The following is a 23,248-nucleotide window of genomic DNA, read 5'->3' as shown; positions in this document are numbered from 1 at the left end:
GTTCCGTAGAGACCAGAAAGAGTGTGACAACGAATCAACACGGTTTTAGAAAGCATGACTCTTATGAAATCAGCTTGACCTTTTCTCACGTGATATACTGCAAACTATCGATGAAGGGGAACAGGCAGATTCCTTACTCAGAGGGTCACGAAAAGCATTTGTCACGGTACCCCATTGCAGACTGTTAACGAAGGTACGAGCAAACGGAGTAGGTTCTCAAACATGTGAATGATTCGAAGGTTTCTTAAGTAATAGATCCTAGTATGTTGCCCTCGGAGACAAGAGCATATTCAGGAGCGTGCTAGGGAAGTGTGATAGGATCTCGCTATTATTTTCTGTATACGTTAGTGGAATGGGGAAAAGCAATCTGCGGTTTTTTTTTGCTGATGATGCTGTAGTATACGGGAAGGTGTCATCTTTGAGTGACTGTAGGATGATACAAACCGACTGAGACAAAATTTCTAGTTGGTGTGATGTATCTTTAAATGTAAAAAGTAAGTTAATGCGGTTCAGTAGGAAAACCAGACCCGTAATGACCCGTAATTTTGGGATACAGTATTAGTGGTGTCCTGCTTGAGACAGTGGCCTCGTTTAAATAGCTAGAATGGAACGGGCATCCGAGGATTGTGATAGGGAAGGTGAATGGACGACTCTGGTTTATTGGGACAATTTTGGGGAAGTGTGGTTAGTCCTGAGATGGAGACCACATACAGAACGCTAGTGCGACCTATTCTTGAGTGCTGCTGGAATGTTTGGGATCAGTACCGAGTTGGATTAAACGAAGAAATCGAAGCAGTTCAAAAGCAGGCTGCTATATTTTTTACCGTTTGATTCGAGCAACACTTAAGTGTTACGGAGGTGCTTCTGGAACTCAAACGAAAGTCCTTGAAGGGAAGGCGACTTTCATTTCAAGGAAGACTATTGAGAAAGTTTAAAGAACCGGCACTTGAAGCTGACCGCAGAACGAGCCTACCGCCATCACATACATTTCACGTAAGGACCATGAGAATAAGACACGAGAAATATGGGCACTTTCGGAGGCATGTAGATAGTCGTTTTCCCCTTGCTCTGTGTGCAAGTGAAACAGGACAGGAAACGACCAGTAGTGCCACACCGTACTCTCCTCCACTCACAGTACGTCAGCTTGCGGATTATGTATGTGGTTGTAGATGTATATGTAGCTTTATATAAAATTTCCTACGTCACCACATTTCACATTAAAAACCCACTCACTGCTTGTGTCAGCAGCCTTATGTTTTCAGGTAACTGGCGTAGTGTCCAGGTTTCGTTTCCATTCATTACTTTCATCTCTTCTGCAACAGCATAGAGACTCTGTATCTGATCTGCTCCAAATGTCACTGAAAGTCTCCAGAACATTCTCGACGTACATTTCTCCATTTATTGCTAATACAGCGTAGTCTTCCATCAACACCGGACATTTTCTACCTCTTGCACTTTTGCGGATTTCGGGAGGTTTAACATCTTAATTTTCAATTGATATCGAGTCATTAATGTAGTAATTAACAATTTCTTCACCAATGATAAGCCCAGCGTTCGTGTCTTCTTCGCAAAAGATCCAGTCTTCATTATTAAAATCAAGACTACTTTCATTAAACTTGACATCTGCTCCACGAATAATTGTCTCTCTTCAGGACGCTATAGACGATATCTATTAAGACAATATTCGACCATGAAGCACTTCTTTATCCTGTAATGAAACTTCCCAGAAATCACTGTCGCTGATGACCTACCTGTTTAGCGCCATCCGCCATTAATCATCATGAACTATCACTTCTATATGTCGTCTTAAATATGCTACTCAACCAAAAACTTTAAATTTCGTCATTTTTCACATTTCAGCACACCACAGAATAGTAGAAATTGTCAGTTTAATCCACATATTGGCGTTCAGTTTGTCAAATAAACAAAAGTCTTTATTGCTTCTGACCAAAAATATTTTTCAAGTTAACTGTTCAATAACATGCAGTGAATCTGGTTTTTAATGTTCCTATTCATGAGTTCGCTCACTCCATTTTATTGTGGTGCGTATCTTATTGTAAATGCATACTGGGTTCCAGTCTCTTTAAAGAAGTTGTTCGTCTCACTTGACAGGTATTTACATCCGATATCGCGAAGGAATACACTTATCCTCAAACTGAAGTGAGAAGTTGCGACGGCTTCATCCTGTTTAACATATTCCAGTACTTCAGATTGATTTTGCACTATATATACAGGTTTTACATGTGTATAGTCATCTATAAATGCAACGACGTACCTCTTTCTGTCACAGGACGCGGGAGCAGTAGGACCGATGACGTCACTGTGTACTAACCTTGTCATCTTCCGACTATGTGGTAGTCTTGTTATCCTTCCTTTCGTGCAGATGATGCCAGATTCTGGTGTGTTCATTTCTTCAGTTTTGATTCCTTCAACACATTTCGGAAGCACTTGTAGCTCGGTATAATTCAAGTGTTATAATTGCTGATGCCAGATTTGCAAAGTTTCAGTGAGAAACGCCGTCCAGGGATTTCTAGCGAATTCCAGAAGTAAATTTTCTCCTCGTTTATCTTTACAATGGTATCAGGATGCTTTCCTCTTTCAGTTGTTGTTCTTCCACTGTCAGACGTGGCTTTGATACTATTTTTCTCCAGTCTGTACACTGACAGTAACTTGTGACATAGTACAGGAACAAATTTTTAATCGAAATTAGTACTACCTTTCAGTTGACATGGCTGACAAAATTCACCCTACGGAACTTCGTTGCCTGCGAAACAGATCCACCACAAAGGTAACAGTTACTAAATAGGTCAAGAAATGTGGATGCTACAAAGCGGGGAAAGCAAACAAAATGTTTCTTATAACAACGTAATTATTATATGAATTGGAGGCTGACTTGCATATTGAGCAAGTCTTCGTGACAGACAACGCAGACAAACAAATAGTTAATGTGATAAAGTAGTGACAAGGACAATCTAGGTGCAATGACATATTTTTATACGTTGAAATCAGAGAAAGGAACGCATTATACATTTTACTTGAACAAACAGACTAGAGATCACAATTGCTTGTTCGATCTTGCATATTTTGTTTAGCTTACTTTTGATTCTTTTGTAAAATGATCTTTGTGAAAAGGCTGAGATGGATATGTCGCCAAAAATACGAATTATGTTACATGTTTAAAATCTGTTAAGATGTAGAGCTAGGCTTCAGTAATTTGGCTAATTCTGAGTTTTTTTCACGTAATCAATTTTCTGGGTGAATTGATGTAGTCTGCCACCACTTCCTTTCCCGCGTCAATCTGTCCAACACATAGTGGCACCTACAATCACATTCCTCATCTTTTTCTGTTTTATGTTCCAACATCTGTCTTCTCCTATCATGTTTAGCTCTTATTGCTTTCTGTACCGTCATTAAGTTATTCCCTGATGTCTTACTTCCTTTTCTATCCTTCTGCCCCTGCTTCTAGTATGTGTATCCACATACTCCTTTCGCTTTCCATTTGGCAGAAAACTTCCTCAGTCTTCATCATTCTGCTTCATTCTGAGCAACTTTCTTTATCACTACGTCGCTAACGGCTCTGTTCATTTGTTTTAGGGTTTTCTAACAGTTCGTTATTCACATCCATCAGTGCAATGCTGCACACATACTTCCTACGAATTTTTTTTTCGAATTAAGGTTTATGTTTCACAGTAGAAGATTTATGTAGAGAGTAGTGTTCTCTTTGCTGGTGCTTGTCTTCTTCTTATCTTCTCAATGCCTCGACTTCTACGCGTTATTTTGCCTCCAGGGTAACAAAAATCGTACACTTTGTCTGCAAATTGGTCTCCAGTTTTTATGATGCGTTTGTCGCTAATCTAAATTCTGTTGCTCTTTAATTCGTTCGTCTTACGTTCGCTTAACTCACTATATTTTGTGTCGAATAAATTGTTCATTTCTTTAAAGATTTCTTCAAACACCTCTATATTTTCACAGGGTACAGCCACATCATCAATATATTTCATCACACCCTTTCACCTAGCATTTTTAACACACTCCTGAAATTTGGATTTAGTACTTTCATTGTTTCTTTGATGTACAGGAAAGGGGAAAGACAGCGCTTTAAATTACACTCTTTTTAGTCCGAGCAGATTTTCATTTGCTCTTTCATTCTTAGTGAACCCCCAGTATTCAAGTATACATGGCAAATTGCCCTCCTTTCTGTACAACGTATACCCATTTTATGAGAATTTCAAACATCTGACATCACTTTACATCATCGAAGAATTACTAAGAAGCACAGATTTTGCTATTCTGTATCAGAACCACTGCAGAAGCTAGTACTAGCTCATAAACAAATCATATTAGCACTAACGAAATACCAGTGAGAAAAACAAATTATTTAAGTGGATTACTACTTACAGTGGTGCTCTGAGAATAGATAGCTCAAAAAATTAATTTAATACGTAAATCTTAATCCTACATTAGATTATTTATTACACTCTGGCGAAGTCAGAGCGTAAGACTTACGTTTAGTGCGGCTCTCGAAGTGAAAAAGGCGACTTCCATTTTACACAGTGCGTCAAACTGCTGAAACAAAGACAGAAGTGCCCCGTCAACATTTTATGGATAAGAAAAGTACGTACAATTATAAGATCATGCTGTAAGCTGATATTGATATGTACGACTATAGTTTAGAAAGTAGTTCCACACTTTACATGTGTTTCACACAAAACCGTTTAAAACAAACTTGTCAGTTAGTGTGCGACATCAAATGAGAAACGCTGAAGTAGCGTTTCTAAAATTCCAGTCACCCTATTTCAGGCACCCCTTGTTTGGCGCTATTTCTCCCATACTGACAAAACTATTTGTCTGTTTGTAACACTATTTAGAACAAGAACCATTCCGTACATATTTAAGTTGATTTGAATCGGTTTACGAAATAAAAATTTTCAACGGGCTAAATGCATACTAATACGACTACACACACTTCAAAAATACCGTAATTCAGTTTAAAAAATCAGATTTTCCTAAAGTGTCACTAGCCACTAATCTTGCAACTCACCTCTCATTTCGAGTGAGACTACATTGTGTTAGCATTTGGAAGGATCAGAGCCAAACTTATCGACCGGATATGTAGGTTTCGTGTTACACGGGTTTAACTAAAGGGATTGGGAACGGTTCCTCGGAAAATGAAATGGCCGATTTCATTCCTATCTCCGAGCTGTGCAAGGTGGTTCTTTATCTTCAAGGGCCACGTTAGCTTGCCGACATTAAACATTACTTTTCCTTCTTTTCAGAGAAATGGGTGACGTGGCACATCGCTGCCGGTTTTTCGCTGTGAATGTACGTGTGATGCATACACGCAATCACCCTGATGCGCCTTAACATTATGAGCAACGGCCACCGCATGACTGAATTTCGCCTGGTGACGCTTCGGGCACGTGACGTGGTAAGGAATGTTTATAAGTGAAGCAGACACGATTAAGTACTCGTTCTAGAGTTGATAAGAACCGAAAATGGGAAATCCATTGGCATAAGAGACTTCGGAGATGATCGGACTGTTACGACCCTGCAGATGGGAACGGGCATCCCGGAAACGGTGAAGCTGGTCGGCTAATTGAGTGCATCTGTCGCGAACAGTCATGAAAAGTGATTGCGGGATAGTGTAATAACCAAATCATGAGTGGTTGACAGATATAAGGAGAAAAAATCATCTAAGCATCAATATTAACTGTAAGCCTTGTATCTTAGGTAGAGTCGCGGAGTGCAAGCCTCTTTTGTCATTCCATTAAGAAGTCATTTTCATTGAGAAACTGCTGATTTCCCGCTCATTGATTGCGAACTGGAGCTAAAGAGCGACGCAGTCACGTATCATGTATAAGCGAACACCCTCAACGACGTATATAAAGGCTCTTAAGCATAAAGCAAGGCAGAGTTCGGCAGAGTTCGAGAGTTTCAGCAAATGCAAGAGATCGAGCGACAGCTTCCTCGGATGGAAGAGCCTCTAGCATATGCTTTGTAAGTGAGCAGTTCAGTTGACGTCGTGCACTAAAGACGACTTGCGAAAAACTTGTCTGCACCTACCTCTGGGCTATGGTTATTTACTTTCGTTAACATTTGTCAACATGTACCTGTGCCAGTTACACTGTTACATGTACACGAAAGTAAGCGTTCAATTAGAGCAATTGAATCTGGCCGTTCCATGATTCGTGGTCTGTAGCACCACACTTTGCTTTGTATACCTGAATCTTAATAAAGTTATAGGCCAGTGTGGCCATTTGTCCTTGTAATTGATTGGAAAGACTAGTAACCCTCACCTCTTCTCATAAAACTGGGTCTGTGCTCCTCCGTATGCCATTTCTAACACCTGAAGAATCAATAAGAAGCAGATCAGTAAGCAGTCCTAGAGTCTCACCTTCTCTCTTCATTAGCGTGACATCAAAGTCTCTCTGTATTGTCTACAACCAGAGAGATCTGAAAAATCTCAGCTTGACCTCGTCGCCGTTTCACTCTTGTATGCAAGCGCTTGAGTACCACGAAACGAATGACTTCAAAATCCCGTGTCACCTCCGATTCGAGAGTGACCGTTTAAAGTATCACTGGTAGACTACGTAGTATTAAACGGCTACGCCTTATCACACAGAGTGGAGGTGGGAACCTTTCTCGCTCTGTAAAGCACGATGAGCAGGAGCGAGTGGAACACCTGACGACAGGTTTCATTACTAGTGCAGGCACAAGTATTTTGGACCACTCCATTCAGCCCACAATGTTGAACATAGAGCTCCGCACAAGACGAACCCTATATGTTCCCATTTTTGAACGAATGACATCATTATTTACCACTGCAGTGGGTAAGAGACCCGAGATTGCACCGTAGTTCAGTGGAAGGTGGCCAAATAAATCACGTTTCTTGTTATACTAGATAGATGGATGTTTCTGGATGATCCGTCATTCTGGCGAACTGCTTCTCGAATAGTCACTCTCTCAAATGCTGGCCATTAAAATTGCTACACCAAAAAGAAATGAAGATGATAAACGGGTATTCATTGGACAAATATATTATACTAGAACTGACATGTGATTACATCTTAACGCAATTTGAGTGCATAGGTCCTGAGAAATCAGTACCGACAACAACCACCTCTAGCCGTAATAACGGCCCAGATACGCCTGGGCATTGAATCAAACAGAGCTTCGATGGCGTGTACAGGTACGGCTGCCCATGCAGCTTCAACCGATACCAGAGTTCATCAAGAGTAGTGACTGGCGTATTGTGACGAGCCAGTTGCTCGGCCACCATTGACCAGACGTTTCCAGTTGGTGAGAGATCTGGAGAATGTGCTGGCCAGGGCCGCAGTCGAACATTTTCTTTATCCAGAAAGGCCCGTACAGGATCTGCAACATGCGGTCGTGCATTATCCTGCTGAAATGTAGGATTTCGCAGGGATCGAATGAAGGGTAGAGCCACGGGTCGTAATGCATCTGAAATGTAACGTCCACTGTTCAAAGTGCCATCAATGTGAACAAGAGGTGACCGAGACGTGTAACCAATGGCACCCCATACCATCACGCTGGATGTTACGCCAGTATGGCGATGACAAATACACGCTTCCAATGTGCGTTCACCGCGATGTCGCAAAATACGGACGCGACCATCGTGATGCTGTAAACAGAACCTGGATTCATCTGAAAAAAATGACGTTTTGCCATTCGTGCAGCCAGGTTCGTCGTTGAGTACACCATCGCAGGCGCTCCTGTCTGTGATGCAGCGTCAAGGGTAACCGCAGCCATGGTCACCGAGCTGATAGTCCATGCTGCTGCAAACGTCGTCGAACTGTTCATGCAGATGGTTGTTGTCTTGCAAACGTCCTCATCTGTTGACTCAGGGGTAGAGACTTGGCTACACGATCCCTTAAAGCCATGCGGATAAGACGCCTGTCATGACGACTTCTAGTGATACGAGGTCGTTGGGATCCAGCACAGCGTTCCGTATTACCTTCCTGAACCCACCGATTCCATATTCTGCTAACAGTTATTGGATCTCGACCAACGCGAGCAGCAATGTCACGATACGATAAACCGCAATCGCGATAGGCTACAATCCGACCTTTATCAAAGTCGGAAACGTGGTAGTACGCATTTCTCCTCCTTACACGAGGCATCACAACAATGTTTCACCAGGTAACGCCGGTGAACTACTGTTTGTGTATGAGAAATCGGTTGAAAACGTACCTCTCGTCAGCACGTTGTAGGTGTCGCCACCGGCGTCAAACTTGCGTGAATGCTCTGAAAAGCTAATCATTCGCATCTCACACGATCTTCTTCCTATCGGTTAAATTTCGCGTCTGTAACACGTCATCGTCGTGGTGTAGCAATGTTAATGGCCAGGAGTGTAAAAGGCCGATGGGGGCAGTATTTGCTATGGAAAATAGTCACTTACAAACCCATGGGATCTGTGGTAGTAATCTAAAGCATCATGGCGGTTGTGGAGTACGGGAACATTAATGCAGACCACCTGCATTCCTTCATGCTTTATGTCTTCTCCGAAAGCGATGACATCTTCCAATAGGATAACAAGGGCAGAATCGTATTATAGTTTTTCAAGGGGCATACTAGTGAACTAAGGTTGATGTCTTGTCAACCAAATTCGCCTGAAATGAGTTCAAAGAAACAGGTATGATTCGCTACCGGTGGTCAGCATCGCGTACGCATATCACCGGCCTCTTAATTGTCGGAAATTTTATGGTCCCTGCAAATTCACGTGTTGCCATCTTCCCAATGCAAGGACTACAGAACGAGAACCAGTATTTCAATGATGAGAAAGGCTGTTCAGAATGTTTTGAAAAAAAAAAAAATAGCACATTGGAGTGTTGAACAGGGCTCGCCCGCTTGCTAGTCCATCATTGTAACCACGACGCCATTGCTGTTTCACGCAACTGTTAATTGCACTTCTTGCGTTTCGACCGTTCACTCTTTCGGTTTTGCTTCTTTTTCCTTTTTCTGTACACCTTCACGTTTTCATGCTTCATATGTGTTCAGATTTTGACAGGCTATCCACGGGGCCATCTTACCACTAAATCTGAGAGGGGAGCGGTGGGGAGTTTCCTTTGTAAGTGTATTTGGACCTCCGTATGGACATACCGTGAACGACGATGTCCGATTTGGTAGTGTATCACTGCCAACAGTCGAACCTGTCTGTAACGTATGGCTGAACACGCGTAAGAAGGCTAGTGGTTAAAGAGAACCAGAGGCGACTGCCACAATTTGCCAATGCCGGTTTCAAATCACGCAGGCATTTGTGGTGTTGAAGACTGAATATCCATCACGACTGCGGAGAGAACCGCAGAATGTGTGGCAGCAGAACCAGTCACTAGTGGAACCAAGGACCCTCGCCAGCGGTTGAGTGCAGATCAGCCCACAAATATCCTAAGTCCCCAACACATCATCTCGGGTGGCACGCCACGTTCACGGTGTGTCTCAACAGAGAAGTTTGACAACGGACACTCTCAATAATTGAGTGAGTCCTCATCAAATGTTAATTACGAGGAAGCCTCGCATTAGCGCATTCTGTGTCTCCCAGTGAATTTTAATTGGCTAGATTCCAGATCCTTTGAACGTCCACTGATAACCCTACTCCTTACAAAACATTAGTCCCCTTCCTCTAGCTCGTTGACCAATAAGTTAGTCCTACGACCCTTCACGGAAGAAGTTACGTCACACTTTCTGTAACTCCTCTGTGAATAATGAGACGCTCTTCGCCGTCACCAACCTGTGTCTCTTTCTAACTTACAATTTATTTACATTAGCCAATGATGGAGATTTCTTATACAGCGTAAATATTTGATTTTTGCTGAATCAAAGTATTCAGCAGTGTCTTACATTTTTAAAGGCACAGGATGTGTGTCCCCAATATGTCTTTGAGATGTGTATCTCTAGGTTCCATTGCTTTATGTAGAAACGGCAAGCTTTCTTAGTTTTGAGCATAATGGTACCTTCCGATAAAAAAAAGAAAGGAAGGAACGTTGGATTTAACTTTCTGTTGACATCGAGATCATTAGAGATGGAGGAAGGAAATCTGCTGTGCCATTTCAGTGGAATCATCCTGATATTTGACTGGAGTGATTTAAGGAAATTACACAGACTCTAAATGTGGATGGGCAAACGAATGTTTGAACCGTTGTTCTCCTGAACGGGATTTCAATGGTCCAACCGCTGCACCCCACTCGGTCTTTCTGCTAACGCGAGCATTCTCAGTCGCAGGCCGTAAGCAGATAGTTCCATGTGAGATGTTACCTGTGCTCGTACACAAGGCGGCTGAACGCCCTAGGGCTGTGCGACAAGGAGGTGGCCGATGTCCGGAGGGTTATTGACCCTCTGCTCTCCCTCAATGATCCTTCTGCGAACTGGCTCCAAGGGGCAACTGACTATACTGCCTCTGGCGATTCACATGCATTCTCACTCTTCAGAATGATTTCTACATTTTATCACATCTAAAAGACATGCAAATTCGAATTAACAACAAAAGAATAGTAAGGTTTAACTAGGATTTATTGACAGCCACTAGTACTGCTGTTTATCATATTCATCGGAATCAATTAACCAGTCCCATCAAACGTGACTTCCATCACATATCTGCATATGATGCGTGAGTGTCTCCAGAAAAATGGTCCCGTAACTACTAGATATATATTCCCATGAAATTATGCTGATGTGTGAACCAAATGAAATGCCGCAGCCAGCCAATGTGCTGGCCGTTGTGACCGAGCGGTTCTAGGAGCTTCAGTCCGGAACGGTACGACTGCTATGCTCGCAGGTTCGAATCCTGCCTCGGGCATGGATTTGTGTGATGTCCTTAGGTTAGTTAGGTTTAAGTAGTTCTAAGTTCTAGGGAACTGATGATCTCAGATATTAAGTCCCATGGTGCTCAGAGCCATTTAAACAATTTAAACCATTTGTACCAGCCACTGTGAAATGGTGCCAACAATTTGATCAAGGTCGCATAGACGTACTTGATGCTGATTAGAAAGGAAGACCAGCGACACTAACCACACACAACAATGTCCAGACAATTGAGAAACTGACCTGAAGCAATTTCAGATCTGCGATGTTGAGAACGTTAACACAACAGTTTTAGAATCGCTCAGTGACCAAGGTGCGTATTTCTGTAGCCTAGTAATAGAACGACTGGTAGAACGTTCCGACTGTTGTTAACAGAACCTAGGTGAATGTGTTGGATGATAGTGACATCTACCGGTGTATCTTTAACGTGTAGTGAAGACTTCAATAAAACGCACTTTGGTTGGGATAATAATGAGTAACTCAGTTCTGATAGCCCCTTGCAGCAGAAGTGAAAGATTTCCCTCATCTACAGAGCGAGATGACATGGAATGACCGAAATAAGGAAGATGCCGAAAACATTTTGGTCCAAACGACGAAAATTTTTATTTTGCTAAAGGCATGGTGCATCGATATGGAATTGGATAAAACGCTCCTCAGTTTACGCATATGGAACATGGAAGTGAATTATGGACCAAGGGATTCGGTAGAGACGTATTTGGAAGCATATAAAAAATTAAGTTCAGAGATAAGGTACGAGATCAAGTGATATCAATAAGATGAGGGTTGAATTCTATGAGGAAACTTTGACAAAGTAGGTAGACGTTTGCTATAGTGTCCAGGATTGATCATATTGGTGTTAGAAGCAACGAACAGGAGAAACACTATAGGAAAAGGGAATTAATGGGGCTGGTTAGTAAGGGTAAGCCGTAAAGAGGTCAAGTTGAGTCTATCTGGAACATTGACGACAAAAAGAGACCTGTATCCTGTAATGAAGTATGAACGACAGAATGAAGGAAAAAAGTATAGCCCTCATTTGTGAATAATGCAATGTACAGCTGATTCTCTGAAATAATGCACCTGGTCAGTAACGGGAATGTGATAAATGAAGTGGTCACAATGAAAGGCAAGACGAGGTACCAGTACGTTCGCAGATATAGGAATGTAGCAGAGGTGACTGGAGTGTGCATATCTTGTCAAGAAATCTGAACCTTTTTTCTTTAACTATACGTGGGAAGTTACTTTATATCAGTTTTAAAAAACATGTTTCCTTAAGGTGTGGGACAAATGTTGTCTTACAATGAATCCACAAGATGGCCTCAGCTACCAGAGCTGGGGGGGGGGGGGGGGGGGGGGGGGGGGCTGCGTGTAGGTTTCTCCCCCGTTAAGAAGTTTTAGATTAGAGCGTCTCTCTCCCCCGCCTGCAGTTCCTGCTAACTACCTGTACAACGAACTTTCCGCTCAGTTCTAATTACCTCGCAGTCTCCATGCGACAAAACTCCTACTCGATCCATGCCTTCCTGCGTCACTGCTTATATCCTGCCGTGAGAATGTCTAACAAGCTACAAAACACTATGTATTACGCCACGACGTGATACAGATGATTTTACTTTCATTTGTAGTCTTATTTCGTGGGAAACGTTTTTTCAGTATAACACGAAGTTATCAGTGATATCGAAATGCCAGTCACGATGATTCCACAGACCATGACGAGACGACCATTACTAGACATCGCTGGTCCGTTTGCCATTTTTTGAACTACACCGATGTTAACAAATCGAACAGTTTCTTGTAACATTCTGACTGTTAGCAAATAGTTATTATTTCGTGTTTATATTATGATATAACACAGAAAGCTATAACACAAAAAGTCATATAAATGTGTTGCGCTTAATCTTAAATTGCCGTTGCATACAAATCTCTTTTATTCCATTTTTTGGGCTCAGTTCACACAAATAATATCGTCACCGGTTTCGGCTTCTTAGAAAGTCATCATCAGCTGTGATACCTAAATTTCTTCTGGCGTTAGAATAATCAAATAACTTTTGAAAATTCAGCCTGGTGATGTCGTCAACAACCGCCGATATTTCGACAACCTGCCATTTTCAAGCAAAAACTGCAGCTAGTCCCGCTGTGCAAGAGAATTTAAAATCTCGGTCTGCAGAGAAATTCCAGAAAGATACCTCTCACACGCACGCACGCACACACACACACACACACACACACACACACACACACACACACACTTTGTCAACAGTAGCGCTATCAGACACCAAAGATGACCGACGACAGAAGTTATCGATTGTGAAATTAATAGTCGATGAGTGAGGTAGCATTAACTCCATCCCTCAGTTTTTTGGCAAGGGAGAGAGCACCGTTCTGTGCAGGATTTAAACATTAACCGCCATCTCTGTTCACAAGGTTAGTTTGCTGACTTAATTTCAACTGCTCCCTCAGTAACACTATCCCAATACCTAGACGTGCATGGCATAATCTCCGTGTTATTATATTCCACAGGATTCCGCGTTCCTTCCAGTTGTGGCTTGTCATATATTGGTCAGGCTATCGGAACTGTGGAGGACCGGTGTGCTGAGCAAAAGCGTCACACACTCTTTCAACAACCGAGCGAGTCTGCCATTGCACAATATTGTCTTGGCACCCTAAGGAATGTAACAACGTGGAGATTCCGGAGTGTACTTCCAGCTATTGAGCTAGTGTTATTACGGAAGCAGTTGAAAGTAAATTAGCAGGTAATTTTATAAACAGAGATAGTGTTCTGTGTTTAAATGCTGCATGGAATCCTGACCTCTCTCTCCCTTGTCAGCAAACAGTGGGACAGAAAAAAATGTCACCTCACATATTGAATATTAACTTCACTATCGATAAATTCTGACATTGGTAATCTTTGGTTTCTGCTGACGCTAATGTTTACAATGTGTGTGTGTGTGTGTGTGTGTGTGTGTGTGTGTGTGTGTGTGTGTGCGTGCGTGTCTGTTGTCTCTCTGGAATTTCTCTGCAAAGCGAGGTTTTAAATTCTCTTGCACAGCACTTACTTGCTGCAGTTTTGTCTTGAAAATGACAGGTTGCGTTCCTGTCGAAGTATACTGGGTGTCTACGACGTTTCCCGGCTTCATTCTAATAAGTTACCTGAACATCATCAGCTAATGTGAATACGTCACATACTAAGTTTTTGAACTAAAACTACTCTTAAAACGATTTAGTATGAAACGTATTTAAATCATCTTATGGTGACTTCTGTGGAAGAGGAAACTGGATCCAGTGTTATTTCTCCGAACCAAAGTTGGCTTCAAATGGTTCAAATGGCTCTGAGCACTATGGTACTTAACATCTGAGGTCATCAGTCCACTAGAACTTAGAACTTCTCAAACCTAACTAACCTAAGGACATCACACACATCCATGCCCGAGGCAGGATTCGAACCTGAGACCGTAGCGGTCGTGCGGTTCCAGACTGAAGCGCCTAGAACCGCTCGGCCACCAGCGGCCGGCAACCAAAGTTGACAAATACAAAAATTTTGTTTACAGCAGTCCCGCTCGGGTATCTGTTCAGGGACGGGGAGGTGCGCCGACGAGAATCAACGTGCTGACCAGCATGTATGTAGTTTTTAGGCGGTTCCCCACATCCTATTAGATTAATTCCGGGATGGTACCTAAGTCCCACCTCAGGCACATCATTCGCATACATTCAGAAAACTTTCTCTTACTTTCACATGAATGGCACTACACACAGACGCTTCGGCTACACATATTCATTCCCCAGAGGTAACGGAATGGCGACATCTCTTAAATTAAACATGGAAAATCCGTAAATAACCATGCCGGCCTTCCACCGACGTGGGACAAAGGCAGAGGAAAGAGATGAAGAATTTTGTTTACAACACGGTGTAAGACATACTGTTACCGATAGTAATACCAGGTAAGAAATCGTTAAACTTACGTATTGCTTGTCCTCTGGAACTTTCGGAACTGAGAGCGCCATTTTCCGTCTGAAGCATTGTCTTGCTTATTTAACATTGAACGAAACCTAATAGCTACCGATCACGCACCACCGGGCGGGTGAAGAGTCGTTTCTCGAGGCTTGTGCGGAACGGTCGCGTGCAGATGCATCGCACTGAAATGATGCGAATACTTTGCTCCAGTGATTAATCATAAGTTTGGTAGTATTATAACTGTAGGTAGGGTAAACATCGAAGAATGATACGGTTTATTTGAGGAACGTGGTCGTGATTATATACGAAATGAATGGACTAAACTGTATCGTCGTCGTTAGGCAGTAGCTTCCGCTAGTGGCACAAATTACTATTTGAAGAGTTATTAAAAGACGTCCATGGACAGTTATAACTTGAAAGATTAATTCGGATAAGCAGTACAACAATGACATACTTCAGTGTGAAAGTGGAGTAGATTTATCAATCCGAACAGAGTTGGGTGTAGAAATTGTTAGGAAGTGTACTACATGTAAACATTCAGTTAACAAAACTAAAATCGTCTGTGCTGCTATTCTTTCAAAGCAATATATTTACACTTGGGTCTGACGACCTTTTAGTGTTTGCGAGGTAAAGGGACACATTTCGGCACCAAGCCATGCGGCCAGACTCATTTTGGACGAAGGGCATTCTCTCTGTTAATCATACCATATTCGTGTTCGATCTCCCCGAAACCAAACTATAAAAGGCGGGTAATGGAACTTACAACGATCAATGTTTTCTCCTGAGACAATATGCCTATGCAGGATAAATGACGCTGTATTTCGGTTATCGGTTGCACTCAATGTACGCACAACGGAAAGGCAATGTCAGAACTGTACGGATTTTAGAGGACCTAAACAAATTTCGTAAGATAAGAATCCAACTGTTGATTTTTTAGAACTGTAGCAGGAGGACCTGAACGAGGAATTTGTGTGAAACACGTGCTTGTAAAATGTTTGTGGTTCGTTGTACATTACCGGCTGGCGCATCATTGTAGGGGGAGGAGGGTGGCGGTGGTGGTGGAGGTGGAGGGGGGGGGGGACTAACTGGAAATGAAGGACAATAGCCTGTAATGTGTTCAAGATGTGGATTAGTACCGTTTACAGTTGGTGGCTGGTCCTCACATGTAGACTAGGATTTAATGTGTGGCGCTGAAGGTTTTAATGTCCGGTAATTGCAACGAATGTACTGGAAACTTCTCGAAACAGGTGTCATCCAGACAGAAAACAATGCGTGGAAAACTTCTAGAAACCAAGACTTTCTAATAATGGAGAGCTGATGATCTCGATGGAGCATTTTTCACACAGGCTGAATCTGAGACAGTTGTTTTGAATCACCTGGGAGAAAATTCACAGTTAAGATCCATCAACTCTCCCGTGTATGTAATGTAAACTTCGAAGAAAACAGTACCAGCAGTATTACAAGCGGAGAAGATTATGGTCATCTGTTCGAAGAGTTTCTATGGGCCTAATCTGTCGTTATTAGGTGTAAGCTATGTTAATATAAAGTAAATTAAAAACTTGCGAAGTATACGTTTCGTGTATAAAACAAAATAACTGTTCCTGCCCATTATTTCCTTATAACAAGGAACTGAGGTTAGGATTTTCTACAAACGACACAGTTTTGAACCTAAATATTGAGACACTTTATATGCATTCACTTATAACACTACTAGCGATCCACTCAGGCTCCATACGCGTAGCACAAAGCATCTAAGGTCAGGCGACTTGTGTGGCGCAGCGGTAATAAGTGAAACACACAAATCTTCGTCGTGAATGAGTCTATCTGTTAGAGAAAAGCGTATCAAAATCCCTTCTGTATTCCTGAGTTGAGCCATGATAGACATACACAAAAACGAGGCGGGGACGTAAGTTTATAATGTGTGCAGAAGAAGATATGCACAGATTCCGGTAGCAATAATTTGGTATGGCTCGATGATCAGGTATGAGCCTTTTAATAGAATGTCATTTCGGTGACTTGCATACCCCCAACCTGCCCTACCTACATAGGCGGGGATAGCGGAGCGCCAATTTAACGTGGAGTCGGAAGGACTTGTCGATCCTGGCGAATCTCCACTCATTGAGAAGGGAATGCTACGTCAAAAGGCAGAGTGAAAAAGTAGTGGTACCATCAGGATTCGAACCCGTAGTATTTCAGTTTCCAAGCACGGACTTCAACGCTAGGCCATCAGGCCAGATATATGCAGTGGTCAAGCTTCACTGCATTCTGCAGTTCTGGTGGCTGTTTATGCCCTTTCCTTCAGATAGCGCCTCCTCTGTAGCTGACCAGCGCATATCTCCCTTCCCCATGAATCACGGCCAGACTCATTTTGGACGAAGGGCATTCACTCTGTTATTCATCCCATATTCGTTAGTGTAGTGAAAACCGTATAAGAATACCCGCTGTAGTTACTGAGATTAGCGTGATCATACAGACAGATAAACGCAGAGAGAGACTCTCATATGAAATATCTGTTGACAGATGTTGTGCAACTAAGGAGAATATACACCGTAAAAGCAAATAAAAAAGCATATGCGCATGCTGCATGTGGAAAGCGAAGTATGAATACAGTTTCACGGTACAGAAACGCTACCTCGAGGCCTAATTGTCTGCTAACTACAAGTTTTGTAGTATCAGAAAGAGAGGTTGTGGCCGATGGATCTTACTGCGAGTTGACTTGCACGAAAGAAACCTGCAGATTACAGGTACAAGATGAGGCAGCTAAGACAGACTGTCCAAAATACAGTATATCAAGGAAAAGTAATTATACTGGCAAGTTATGGTGTACACCGTAGCGAATTTTCTGAAGTACGCAAGTAGTTTTTAATTTTTGCAAGTGAGGAATATTGTGACACCACTGAGCCTTGCAGTCTCGGCCTTCTGTCGATTTCGCCCCTCGATGACGATCTTTGTTCGGATAACTTTGGAGGCACGCCGGTAGCACCATCGATGGGGACAAAAGCCGCGAAGCCGGACGGTTTTGGACAGTGAGTGTGTGGTGTGCGGCGTGAGTCGGCTGGGAGAGCGAGAGGTTTCAAGTTCTGGATGGTTCACGAGAGAACTAATCGGCTCCTGTCAAGGCACCGAGCCTGGTTTTGACTGTTGGTTATCACCTGAGGGAGTCACACCTAGTGATACGTGGCTGGCGACCACGGGGCCCCGAGCTGAGTCCTGGCATTGCTTCCACTTACTTATACCGAAATCCTCACTCTTATCTTTCCTATCTGGCAAACCCTCGGCCAGCTCTTGTTCTTTTCCGACCCTGACGCTATTAGGTTTCGAGGGCTAGGGGTCTTTCATTTTCCAACCTATACTTCTCATGCAGCGTCTGACCCGGAGCGGGCGGCTGCAAAAGGCGTCTGTATCCCATGTTAGGGGCGGCCTCCAGAACTGCGGAAGGCAACGGAATACCACCGCAGATTATCTTCCCTGCATAATGCAGTCTCCATTTTATGCACAAAAAATGGCTTCCTCTCATGTTAAATCAGTGTCCGGAGGTAAAATAGTCCCCCATTCGGATCTCCGGGGGGGGACAACTTGAAAGGAGGCAAAAAATCAAAACGAGAATTGGTACCTGGAATGTCAGAACTCTGCTACAAGCAGGAAAACTAGAAAACCTTAAAAGAGAGATGGAAAAGAATCATATGGACCTCGTAGGAGTTGCTGAAGTAAGATGGAATGGACATGGAGAGTTGCAGTCAGATGAATATGTATTCTACTACTCAGGAGGAGAAGTAAAAGGAATTAATGGAGTAGGAATGATTATGACAAAGGAATTGGCTAAATGTGTGGAATATGTAGACTATGCAAATGACCGGGTTATTGGTGTAAGGCTGAAAGGAGCACAAAAAGATTTACTGATTGTCCAGGTGTATATGCCAACTTCAGAACATGATGACCAAATTGTAGAGGAAACGTACAATGTAATAGAGAGAATAATGGACGAAAATAAAAAATGCTGCAAAATAGTAATGGGAGACTGGAACGCCATTGTGGGAGAAGGGAAAGAGGGAAACATAGTAGGCAGTCATGGTCTTGGAAAGAGAAATGACAGAGGTGAATGGTTAATTGACTTCTGCAGGGAAAGGCAGCTGATAGTGGCAAACACATGGTTCAAGAACCATAAGAGGAGGCTCTACACTTGGAAATCACCAGGTGATAAATATAGAAACCAAATCGATTTAATGCTGGTAGAAGAAAGATACAGGAATGGAATCAAGAAGGTGCACACATTACCAGGTGCAGATATTAATAGTGACCACAACTTACTTATGGCAGAAATAGAAATAAGAATGAAAAAACTGAAAAAGGCGACAATGGTGAAGAAATGGGATCTAGAGAAGATAAGGTCCAAAAAAGAACAAATTACAGAAATGCTGTCTCGGGACTTTCTAAACACATTACGAGACAAAGAAGCACCTGATAATGCCAACGAGTACTGGAATATGCTGAAAGAAGGAATCAATAAAGCAGGACAGGAAAATATAGGATATGTAAAAGGGAAAAGGTCAAAAAAACCATGGGTCACACAAGAATGATTTCCAAGATGGAGGAGAGAAGAAAATTGAAAATCAAGAACACTGAAGATGCAAGAAAGAATACCGAAGGTTAAATAACGAACTGCGAAGAGAAACAGAGCAGGCTAAGAAAAAATGGCTAAAAGAGGAATGTGATGAAATTGAAGAACTGGACAGGAAAGGAAGATACGACTTACTATACAACAGAGTAAAGACTATGACATGGGAACAAAACAGAGCAGGAAGTGCTACTATGGAAATTTTGAGTGAAGACGAAGAGGTAGTGTATAAAGATCGTGACGATGTCCTCCAGAGATGGGAAGAATATATAAAAGAGCTATATGACACAAATAGCAAACCAGAAACTCTGGAACTTGAATCACACAACAGTGTAAGTGATGAAGAGAAAGGACCGACCATCATAATGGAAGAAGTAAAGTCTGCTATTGCTGCAATGAAAAATGGCAAAGCAGTAGGTACAGATACAATACCGAGAGAAATACTAAAATGCTTGAACCACAATGGAATAAGAGAAATATTGAGGTTATGTAATAAAATATATGACAGTGGTGAATGGCCTGAGGACTTTTTGACAACAGTAATGATTCCATTGCCGAAAAAACAAGGAACCAAGAAATGCAGCGAGCACAGGACAATCAGCCTCATTTCACATGCAGCCAAAGTGATGTTAAGAATAATTAATAAAAGACTTGAAAAAGTAATAGAGGAGAATCTCGGCGAGGAGCAGTTTGGCTTTAGACGGAATACGGGCACCAGAGATGCAACAGGGCTCCTACGAATCTTAGGAGAAAGGTTTATTGAAAAAGGAAGAGACCTATATATGTGCTTCATCGATTTAGAAAAGGCATTTGACAATGTGGTTTGGGACAAGCTGGCGACTATTATGAGGGAAAAGAGAGTGGACTGGAAAACCAGAAGACTTATAAACTCATTGTACCTTAATCAAAAAGTTTCAGTTAAAGTGAGAGGAGAAAGTACAAACTGGGTCAGACTAGGGAAAGGAGTAAGACAAGGATGCTGTTTATCACCTACTCTTTTCAACCTGTACTTGGAAAATATGATTGACCAATGCTCATTAGATGACAAAGGAGTAGAAATTGGAGGAAGAAGAGTAGGGTGCTTGAGATTTGCTGATGACATGGTCCTTCTAGCCACAGGGGAAAAAGAATTACAGGATTTGGTGGACACCATTGCAACTAACGGAAAAAAATATGGAATGAAAATTAACACAAATAAAACAAAAGTATTGGCAATAGGAGGAAATAAGGAACTAAAAATTGTGCTGAATGGAGAAAAACTAGAACAGGTGCAAAATTTTAAGTATCTTGGAAGCAGGATAGACACCGACTGGAAGTGCACCACAGAAATTAAAACAAGGATAGCAATGGCAAAAGAGGCGTTTTATAAGAAAAGGAGAATCTTCTGCAGCGGTATGGACAGAGAACTCAGAAAGAGACTCATAAAATGTCTTGTATGGAGTGTTCTTCTATATGGCGCTGAAACATGGACTATGAGGAAAAAAGACAGAGAAAGGCTGGAGGCTTTTGAGATCTGGACATGGCGGAAGATGGAAGGAATAAGTTGGATGGACAGAGTAAAAAATGAAGAGGTACTGAGAAGAGTGGGAGAGAAAAGGCAGTTACTAGATGTAATAAAGAGAAGAAAAAGAAATTGGATTGGGCATATATTAAGAAAGAATGACGGACTGATAAAACAGTTTTAGAAGGTTATGTAGAAGGGAAAAGGAAGCGAGGAAGGAAGAGATTCCAGATACTGGATGACATGATGGACGGTACAACATACAGCAGCCTTAAGAAGGAAGCAATGGATCGCAGAAAATGGAGAGGCAAAGGACCTGCTAATATAGCAGATAACTGATGATGATGATATCTCCTCCCCTGCGAAGACTTTTCCGTGAGTGAACATTATCTTTTGGAAAACACACCAGCGACTTGGCAGTTATTTGGACTGTTCAACATTAGTGAAGGGTGTCCGGTCTCTCGCAGGCTTAAGGATTGGAAGGACGGAGGCCATTCTGTCCAAGTCGAGTAACTTCCATGTATGTCCTTACATCTCACTCTTCCCCTTTACCGCCCTCCCCTCCTGGTAGTATTTATGCACCCACCACTCGTAACTGATAACAGCTACTCAAAAGTAATCTAGTTAAAAACTGACCAGTGAATTTTGGGTAACTGCAGCTGCCTAATCAGTGACTCTTAATTGCTTTCTTTTTTTAAAAAGTCAGTGTTCCCTCTCCACTGAACGACATTGCGGCCATAATTAGTAGTAGCTGTTTAGTAATCATTTGCTTAAAATATGATCAGTCAATTTGGGCTAACTGTAACGGCTTGGTCAGTGACTGTTAATTGCTTTTAAGAATCTGACATTTTCATAGGATTTGTCGACCTGGAAAAAGCGTTCGACAATATAAAATGGTGCAAGCTGTTCGAGATTCTGAAAAAAGCACGGGTAAGCTAAAGGGAGAGACGGGTCATATACAATATGTACAACAACCAAGAGGGAATAATAAGAGTGGACGATCAAGAACGAAGTGCTCGTATTAAGAAGGGTGTAAGACAAGGCTGTAGCCTTTCGCCCCTACTCTTCAATCTGTACATCGAGGAAGTAATGATGGAAATAAAAGAAAGGTTCAGGAGTGGAATTAAAATACAAAATGAAAGGATATCAATGATACGATTCGCTGATGACATAGCTATCCTGAGTGAAAGTGAAGAAGAATTAAATGATCTGCTGAACGTAATGAACAGTCTAATGAGTACACAGTATGGTTTGAGAGTGAATCGGAGAAAGACGAAGGTAATGAGAAGTAGTAGAAATGAGAACAGCGAGAAACTTAACGTCAGGATTGATGGTCACGAAGTCAATGAAGTTAAGGGATTCTGCTACCTAGGCAGTAAAATAACCAATGACGGACGGAGAAAGGAGGACATCAAAAGCAGACTCGCTATGGCAAAAAAGGCATTTCTGGCCAAGTGAAGTCTACTAATATCAAATACCGGCCTTAATTTGAGGAAGAAATTTCTGAGGATGTACGTCTGGAGTACAGCACTGTATGGTAGTGAAACATGGACTGTGGGAAAACCGGAACAGAAGAGAATCGAAGCATTTGAGATGTGGTGCTATAGACGAAAATTAGGTGGACTGATAAGGTAAGGAATGAGGAGGTTCTATGCAGAATCGAAGAGGAAAGGAATATGTGGAAAACACTGATAAGGAGAAGGGACAGGATGATAGGACATCTGCTAAGACATGAGGGAATGGCTTCCATGGTACTAGAGAGAGCTGTAGAGGGCAAAAACTGTAGAGGAAGACAGAGATTGGAATACGTCAAGCAAATAATTGAGGACGTAGGTTGCAAGTGCTACTCTGAGATGAAGAGGTTAGCACAGGAACGGAATTCGTGGCGGGCCGCATCAAACCAGTCAGTAGACTGATGACAAAAAAAAATCTGTATTTCGTTGACTAATGAATGACACAGCAGCAGTTTACAGGTAATTTTCTGTCCGCCCCGAAAGCTGAATGGTCAGCGTGACGGACTGCTATCTTCAGGGGCCAGGTTTCATTCACGGCGGGGTCGGGGATTTTCTCCGCTCAGGGACTGCGTGTTGTGTTGCCTTCATCATCATTTGATCCCATCCGGCGCGCAGGTCACCCAATGTGGCGTTGAATGTAATAAGACCTGCACCAAGGTGGCTGGACCTGCCCCGTAAGGGGCCTCCCGCCCAATGACGCCAAACGCTCATTTCCACTTTCACAAGTAATTCGCTTAAAATCTGCTCATTGAATTTTGTGCAACTGTATCTGCTTATTCAATTACTGTTATTCGTTTTCAGAATTGTGTATTTTGCTGTCTTCTGAAGGACACCTGGTTCATAATTAATGGAAG

The 23,248-nt window shown here is 42.3% G+C and overlaps 1 protein-coding gene across 3 annotated transcripts in view; it reads right to left on the bottom strand.

Annotated features, from left to right (window-relative positions):
* LOC124805010 overlaps window positions 1-23,248 on the bottom strand; it is a 1,149,888-nt gene that overhangs the window by 33,820 nt on the left and 1,092,820 nt on the right. For 2 of the 3 annotated variants that reach the window (XM_047265410.1, XM_047265411.1), the window contains one exon: window positions 4,507-4,566. In XM_047265410.1, the coding sequence (XP_047121366.1) occupies window positions 4,507-4,566 (60 nt within the window). The remainder of the gene's footprint in view (window positions 1-4,506; window positions 4,567-23,248) is intronic. The other variant, XM_047265412.1, reaches the window with a different exon arrangement.

This window comes from Schistocerca piceifrons, chromosome 7 (genome assembly GCF_021461385.2).
Source record: "Schistocerca piceifrons isolate TAMUIC-IGC-003096 chromosome 7, iqSchPice1.1, whole genome shotgun sequence".
Lineage (NCBI taxonomy): Eukaryota > Metazoa > Arthropoda > Insecta > Orthoptera > Acrididae > Schistocerca > Schistocerca piceifrons.
Note: the sequence above shows the minus strand (reverse complement) of the source record. Positions and strands in the feature narration are given on the sequence as shown.